This window comes from Notothenia coriiceps, unplaced genomic scaffold, assembly GCF_000735185.1.
Source record: "Notothenia coriiceps isolate Sejong01 unplaced genomic scaffold, NC01 NC01_scaffold00009014, whole genome shotgun sequence".
NCBI lineage: Eukaryota > Metazoa > Chordata > Actinopteri > Perciformes > Nototheniidae > Notothenia > Notothenia coriiceps.
Genome location: NW_011341715.1, coordinates 62,351 through 70,271, shown reverse-complemented (window position 1 = coordinate 70,271; position 7,921 = coordinate 62,351). Strand labels below are relative to the sequence as shown.

The 7,921-nt window shown below is 46.8% G+C and overlaps 1 protein-coding gene across 1 annotated transcript in view; it reads left to right on the top strand.

Annotated features, from left to right (window-relative positions):
- Window positions 1-779: 779 nt before the first annotated feature.
- The window catches only part of sphkap (SPHK1 interactor, AKAP domain containing), a 50,865-nt gene continuing 43,723 nt past the window's right edge, over window positions 780-7,921 (top strand). The window contains exons 1-4 of the mRNA XM_010770687.1: window positions 780-816; window positions 935-4,307; window positions 5,634-5,795; window positions 6,971-7,054. Of these exons, the coding sequence (XP_010768989.1) occupies window positions 780-816; window positions 935-4,307; window positions 5,634-5,795; window positions 6,971-7,054 (3,656 nt within the window). The remainder of the gene's footprint in view (window positions 817-934; window positions 4,308-5,633; window positions 5,796-6,970; window positions 7,055-7,921) is intronic.

The following is a 7,921-nucleotide window of genomic DNA, read 5'->3' as shown; positions in this document are numbered from 1 at the left end:
CCAGCAGTGAGGTCAGTGGCCCGGCTAAAATACTGATGCCCCGGCCCATCGGGCGTCCTTAATGTCAGACCCTGGGACCAGTCTTCAATCTGTAGGTACTCACTTCGTTTCTTGTTAGCCCATCGAAGGGGTTTTGGAGTTGGATGCCTCGGTTAACGTGAGTGTGTTTGGCTTTCTTGTACCGCAGCAGCCCAGAAAGCAAAAAGCAGATTTTCGATGTTTTATGAAATCAAAAGTAGGTCAGTCCCCGTCGATTTTCTCTATGCTCCAACACACGGATTGCCGGGTGCAGATAGTTTTCCGCCCCACTTTTTGCACGGTCATTTGTGAAATGTTCGTCGGTAAATGAGATGGATTAGATTTTTTCATCTTGGTGTTTTCTCTATCGTGTGAGCTCCACACGTTCACTCTATACGGTGTTGTTTATCTTCTGTGATGCGCGAGCTGATGACGTCACGTCAAGACGAGTTAATTTTTTTTTTTCAACTTTGTGTGGAAAAATGTGGGGATTATGCGGCCTTTTGAAAATCTGCGCCATTTAGCTGATTATGCGGTAAATTCTGCGATCGCAAAATCGCGTTTTTCTGGAGGGTCTAATATCTAACTAAAACTATTACACACTAAATAAGTGTGTATATTCTAAACATTATTTTAGACTTTTGAAATTGCAGTTGTATAGAAAGCACTGGCAGATTTCCCTATTGACTAAGAATGCATGATATGAGAGAAAGTTATGTATTAAAATGTTGTTATGTTGTTGGTGAATTAAATGAGGGGAAATGAAAGACAAAACCCAACTCCATTATTCAGGGAGAGGTAAAACAAGGTTAGGCTTTACTGCTGTGACACTTTGCAAACTGATGGAGCAGCTCCTTAATCAGTGAAGACATGTTTCATTCCCTGTCCTCCTCTGTTTTTCTCTGTCTCCTCACAGAAGCAGAGAGTGGTGACCTGGCAGAGAGCTCGGCTGAGTCTTCACACAAACACTGTGTCAGGCTGTCATGTCAGAGAGCCCAGCTGGCCCACCATCAGAACAGGGAGGAAGCAGAGGGGAAAAGGGGAGGGCAGCATCGGCGAGCCAGCTTCCACACTAAGGAATCAGCTGGTCACTACGCCACCAATCTGGCTGAGTCGGTACTGCAAGACGCCTTCATACGCCTCTCTCAGGATGAAACCTCCTTTGTCTCAGAGGCGGCCGTCAGCGTGTCCCTCTCTAGTCGTCCTCCCAACGCCACTGGTTCCTCAAAGACCAAAGGGCCTTCCCAACAGCGCACCTGCTCCTTTGAACTCCCCAAGATTGTTATAGTTCAAAGCCCGGACAGTTCTGAAGGGGCTGCCGAGTGGGCTGAGACCCATGTGTCTCATGTGCCTCTCCAGGATATCCCTGCCAACGCCAGTGAGTTGCCAGAGAAAGGGAAACAGGCTGACATCCCCCACCACAATGGAGGGCATCCATCCAAACATGTGGAGGTAGCTTTGGCCTGTGCTGCCAGTATCATTGGCACCATTACCAACCCGCAGCTGACCGAACAGCTGGCCATGGAATCGGCTGAGGAGGAAGACCCAGAGGAGGATCTGAATGAACCAGAGGAGGGATCTGACTACTCCTTCTCCTCAGCCATGTGTGGCATGGCTCAGGTAGCTGGTGCTGTAGCGGCTGTGGAGCTAACAGAGGGGTCAGCGGAGTGCGGCGATTCTGACGAAGAGTCCGCCGAAGTCTACACGGCATCTCGTGGTCTGATGTCTGCGGCCGAAGCCTCTGCGGCCGTCACGCTGCACTGCAGTGTGGCAGAGGGCACCAGCGTGGAGGCGTTTCGGGCAAACATTGCTGAGGTCCTACACAGGGAAGCAGCTGAGGTACTGACTCAACCGCAAGGCTACAAGAGTGTCGCCCATCTGCTGGAGGCCACGCATAACAAGATAGTAGATGGCATTACGTGTCCAAAACAATCCTACATGGATGAAAGAGAGGTGGATGACTTAATAAATGAGGTGGCAGACAGCTTGTTCAAGCATGCTTTCGAGAAAGCAAAAAAGAAAAAAGAACTGGAGGGTACCGGAAAAGATGCACCAGGCCTTCAGGTTTTCCTGCAGGACAGCGTTAACAACCTGCTGTTCGATATCCTTTGTTTGACACAGAAGAAAATAAGTCACGTCTCTAGATTTGACCAAGGGCCATATGACACACAAGAGGGTGATACGTGTGCTAGGGAGCCTCCTAACATTAAGGAGAGTAAGGATCCATTAAGTCAATTACACTGCTTAGTTGGCCATAGCCAGTCCACTAATAGTGAGAACCACTGCAGCGCACCACACTGCACAGATAAGCTTCCCATGTTTCCTGGGTGGAAGGATAAATATCTGCTTGAAGAAAATGATCAAATGTCATTTTCCCCCACAGCTCACAGCAAAGACCAGCATCAGTCCTCATGCAGACAAAGTCAGTCTAGATCTTTCTCTGACCCCCAGCAGGGCAGTGGTCCTATCAGAGAACCTTTGAGTGAAATCCAGGTTCACAGCACAGAGAGGAGAGGACGTCTAGTGACAAGCAACGACAGCCGACAGTCCTCTCTCACCCCTCAGTCCTCCCTCACACCCCAGTCCTCCCTCAACTCCTGCAGTTCTCTTCTATCTTGGAGAATGGATTCAGAGACTAGGACACCCATTAATTGCTATGCAGATGATTTGTCTGCCACAGTGGTGTCAATGGCCACAGAACTGGCAGCCATCTGCCTGGAAAACAACACTGGGAAACAACCGTGGTTCTGTGCCCTCAAAGGGTCGTGTCCCGATGGGTCAGAGGCGTACTTTATCCCTGCTTGCCGCACGGTGCTCAGGAGGAAAGAGGCACAGAACAGCAATGCTGCCTCCAAGAAACACCGGGCTCCACGCCTCAGTGAGATCAAGAGGAAAACAGAGGAGCAACCAGAGCTGATGGAGCGCCTGGTGAACCGGGTGGTGGATGAATCAGTGAACCTGGACGAACCACAGGACCCTTTTGCCCTCTTTGCTTCCGAAGTCACGGCCAGGATCATGAACTGCCCTGAGCTCAATGTGATTGATACCTCCAAAACGGGCCTGCCACGCAGCAGGTTGCAGTGTGAGAGGTGGAGCCGTGGGAAAGCTTCAAGTTATGAGAGTATTCCAGAAGAAGACTCAGACCGCTCAGGCACATCCAACACCCTGGGCCTCGGCAATCGCTTAGGTCAGAACTTGAGCCGTGGTAGCTCGATCTCTAAGCAGTCCAGCTGTGAGAGCATCACGGATGAGTTCTCACGGTTCATGGTCAACCAGATGGAGACTGAGGGCAGAGGCTTTGACCTTCTGCTGGACTACTACGCAGGGAAAAATGCCACCAGCATTCTGACGGCAGCTGTTCAACAGGCCGCCTCAAAGAAAAACGGACACCTTAATGTCAGGGCCTCATCCTGCCTGTCCAAACAGTCCAGCACAGAGAGCATCACAGAGGAGTTCTACAGGTTTATGCTTCGGGACATGGACAAGGAAAACAGAGAGTATGGCATCGCCAAGACCAAGGAGTGGAGCAACAGCCTGTTCCCCCCTTCTCCTAGAACTCCTTTCTGCATACGACAGTCCTCCGTCCCAGATCGGCGCTCCTCGGACTCGCGACTGACCGTCAACTCGCCCATTAAGGCAAACTCTTTTGACGGATTCGCCCGGAACATGCATGGAGACACGCTGAATATCTTCCCCACCATCTCATTGTCAGCCACAGGACTGTGTAAGTCCGACTCCTGCCTCTATCAGAGGGGAGGGACGGACCAGATCACTGACATGCTGATTCATGAGACGTGGTCGAGCTCCATCGAGTCCTTGATGAGAAAGAACAAGATCATTGCTGATCCCGAGGACAGTATTGATCTGGGGGCAGCAGCGGACTCTCAGCCCCACGTGCAGCAGTTTGCCAATCGCATGGCAGCTGACATTGTAGATATTGGCAAGTCTGCCATGGGCGGCCAACAAGATGCAGCTGGGGGTTCATCTGGGTGTATCTCACAGTCGCACATGCCTGTTGGAGAAAGAAGGAGGGGGTTCAAACAATCTCATCTGAGTTTTAGTCGGAGTAGGTCCAGCCAGGAGCAGACGGGTACCGGAGTAGGGTCCGGTGACAGCAGTGCGCCCCGTATGAGGGCCCCCCGAGATGTTCCTGTGATCCACATCGAGGGAGATCAGAGGGATGAAGAGACTCTTTCAAACCCAGAAAGGACTGGAAGAGGACCTCAGCATACGGCCCCAGAAGCATCGGTCACCAAACGTACAGAGAGAGCTCCAGCCAACAGCAGCAGGTAGGCCACTGCTAACTTTTTTTTATGACAATCCCCTTGAAGCAGAACGTTTTTTACACCCAGCAACAGAACATTCTTACATGTTGAAAGATTATCTTAAGGAGTAATGATAAGTAGAGGTAAAGATTGTCCAAGAAAATTAGCAATTAGCAAATGCAATCCTACAACTGTCACGGCTATTTTAAGAGTTCTACGGTATTTCACAGACATCTATTTGCTGTAAAAAGTGATTTATTTGAGTAGTGTGTGAGCTTTGACAAACCTTTGGCTGGGCCTTGTCTCCCACTGTCAGGGTGATGTACTGTGTTTGCAGAAAGCTTTTAGTGGCTTCATCTTTTATCCACCGTTGGGCTGATCGACTCACCTTGATCGGTTCTAGCTGCTCTAACACTTGGCTAACCCACTATAACCACTCAGTAGATATTTGGATTACATTGACACAACTAAAATAGCAAAGCATTTGGGTGTGGGTTGCGAAAAGGCTATGTTGATTAATATCATATTTGACATGGCCAGTGGCATTGCAAATTCACCCTAATTCTAAAAACTCAGGTGTCTCAGTGGCCTTTCAGAGGAGGCGGGAGAGTGTTTGCTGACATTTTGGTGGTGATTCTGAGGGTAATGAAGACTGAAGAAGTTAATAATGCATCTCAGTCTGGAGTCAAATGAACCTGTTAGAAATGTAGAGGTGGAAAGAGCGGCTAATTTGGGTAGATAGAAGAAAAAAGTTTTTTACTTATCCACAAATGGGGTCTTTAATTGAGAGAAGAGCTTTAGATAATCAAAACTAAGACTTGTTGAATATTGAATGAGAGGAAAACAGCTGAAAGGCTCAAGGGCTTCAGGAGAGTCACGCTCCTTTTAACTTAACAATAGATGTAATCCAGGAACAAGTGGAGTGCATCTGTTTGTCCCTTGTGTAAAAGTGAACCTCAATTACTCAGCCTAGCCAATAAAACCTGATTTCCTCCAGGAATTGTCAAGGATGGCAGCCCGAAATCTGCTGACTATGAGCTAATTTAATCCGCTTCTGGAGGAAAATCTAGTGCCGCTTGGGAATGCAGTTTGTTGATGGATTGAAGATATTGAAATGAATTAGCCTTAGGTATACAAATGACAAGCCTTCGGAGCTTGAAGTAAGATTACTGAGATGTATTCTATGTTTATTTTTTAGAGACAAATCGATGCCTTAAAATGCATTTTGAGAGAACTCAGTGTTTACACAGTGGCACTGGGCAAACAGCCAAAGTAACCACACATTGCAGCAGAAACTGTGCAGAACTATTGGATAGTCAATCCCACCATCTTACGGTGTGCTCTCCCCAGCAGTGAGAGGGACAGGCCAGCTGTGGCGGGGGCTGCAGTAGTGAAGAGCGACAAGCGTTCAATGAGTGCTAGCAGTGAAGAGAGCACGGGGAGCTGGTCCCATATGACCCCCGAGGATGACCCCCAAGAGGAGACCAGTAGTTTTATCCAGCTGAGCGAGGGGTCAGTAACCGTTGCTCCTGTATACGCTGCTGCTCCCACCCTCACCCCACTCTCATCGGCCCATCGCTAACTGACACCTGTGCTCTCCTGCGCCAATCTACCCCCCCCGCTGCTGCAATATCCACGCCTGCTGAGGCGGTGTATGGCAGAGAGCTCTCTCCACGAAGCCCTCTCCATAGTTGGCATACTGTTCGGGGCTAGACCCTGCCTCCACCCCACACACAACCTCCTGCAGCGGTGCAGGGCTGTGACCTCTCACATCTAACACCTCTAGTTCAGAACATTTGCTACACCATCTTCTGCTTCATCAAATTCTCATTCGTGTTAGCTACACCAACATTTTCTACTTTCAGTCACTGCTCTGCGCTTGCTTGTTGACATAAGCTAGGTCTTTTTTGTTTTTATTGAGCTTGCATCTCAGATAGGAAGGGCACCCCAATCTGAATCTTTAGCCGTATCATGTTTTCTGTTTGTGGGATGGCATGCACTCCAATTGTATATGCAGGTTCAAGGTTAGTTTATTTGTACAGCACATTTTAAGACACAGAGGGAATTCAAAGTGCTTCACATAGGCATTCAACACATAATAATCAAAAACAACACATAATCAAAGACAAACCAAAAAGAAGACAATTCATAAAAGCCATAATATACTGGCTGCAACTAAAGGTGCCATTTAACAACCCAAATGATATAGTAAGCATCGTTTACTGCATGTTAAAATCTATTTATATCTTAAGACGTGAAGCTATAGAGAAAAGGGAAGTGTGGCAATGATACAACTTTCTTGCTTTTTGCTTTTATTAACTGCTGTAGTAGCTGTCTGCACCACCATTACCCTCGCTGCCCTCTGCAACCTCTCCATGTACCTGCTTACTTTAAATCACCTCATCCCCAGATCCATGTTGTGACCTAAGGCCTAAACTACCACCCCTAATCTCCTCATTTTCATATTCAGACAGGCTTGCTGTTGGACTAAAATCCCACAGCCCTCCCACCTCGAGCGTCCAATCCCTCTTGCAGCTTTTTCGTTGTCAATGTAAATCACCAGCTAATGACTAACATGACCTGCATCGCTGCCCCTGGTTTTTGTTCTCTTCACAAGCCAGGGATCATGTCGGATGCTTTACATGCTAAACACACTCTCTGTTATATTTTTTTCTATTGGTGAACAGGAACGGGACCAGCAGTGCGTCCAGCCTGGGCCTCGCAGACCTGGACGCTTTCTCCGACGGGCCCACGCAGAGCACAGCGATCAGGTAACTGCCACATGTTGAAAGGAGAAATATGTCTCATTAACATGTCTCTCTGATACCCATAATGACATTTTCTTTCTAATAAGACAGGAAATATGTGGAAAGTATATTGCTTTTTCTCATTGTCTAACCTGGAGCAAAGCAGACCGGTGTCATGTTAATGTGACAGGCTGCTGGACTATCACTCATGCATAGAGTTTCTTCATTCTGCTATATTTCCTCCATCTTTATATCAATTTCAACATTTACATCAACATGGAAATATACTTTCCCTACATTAAGGTAAAAGTAAATAGCAATTAACATTTTAGGAGACTTGCATTTGCTCTTTTGTTGTGAATTTGGTGGAACATAACTGCCTTTAACTAAAAAAAATATGTTTTCCATAGCTTTTCTGGTAGTTACCAGACCAAGAAAAAAGCTATGGAAAACACAAATAACCACAAACAATTTTATTTTTTTGACTGACCACAGTTTTGTTTTTATGAGCCTCTACCAACTGGTCGAGCTGGCCTTTTATGGTACTGTAAAAGTGCATTTTCAGCAATCATCATATACAGTGCAGTATTTGTATGCATCAAACTGAAATAAAACACAAACTGAAATACATTTTTTTTCTTTTATGGAAGATGAGCAGTATATACAACCAGATATATTCATATAAGATTATAAATTATAATTGTAAAAACAAAAAATGGAAAAAAGTAATGTTAAAGATGGGGTATGTAATTTATTTCAGAAACACTTGTTGTTATATTCCATGGAATGCTCTTAACATCCCGATAGCAATAAATACATTAAAAAATATCATCTGTGGAAGCCGTGGCGCTGTAAAAAGCACGACCAATCATCTGAGCCGGCCCGGCTAAA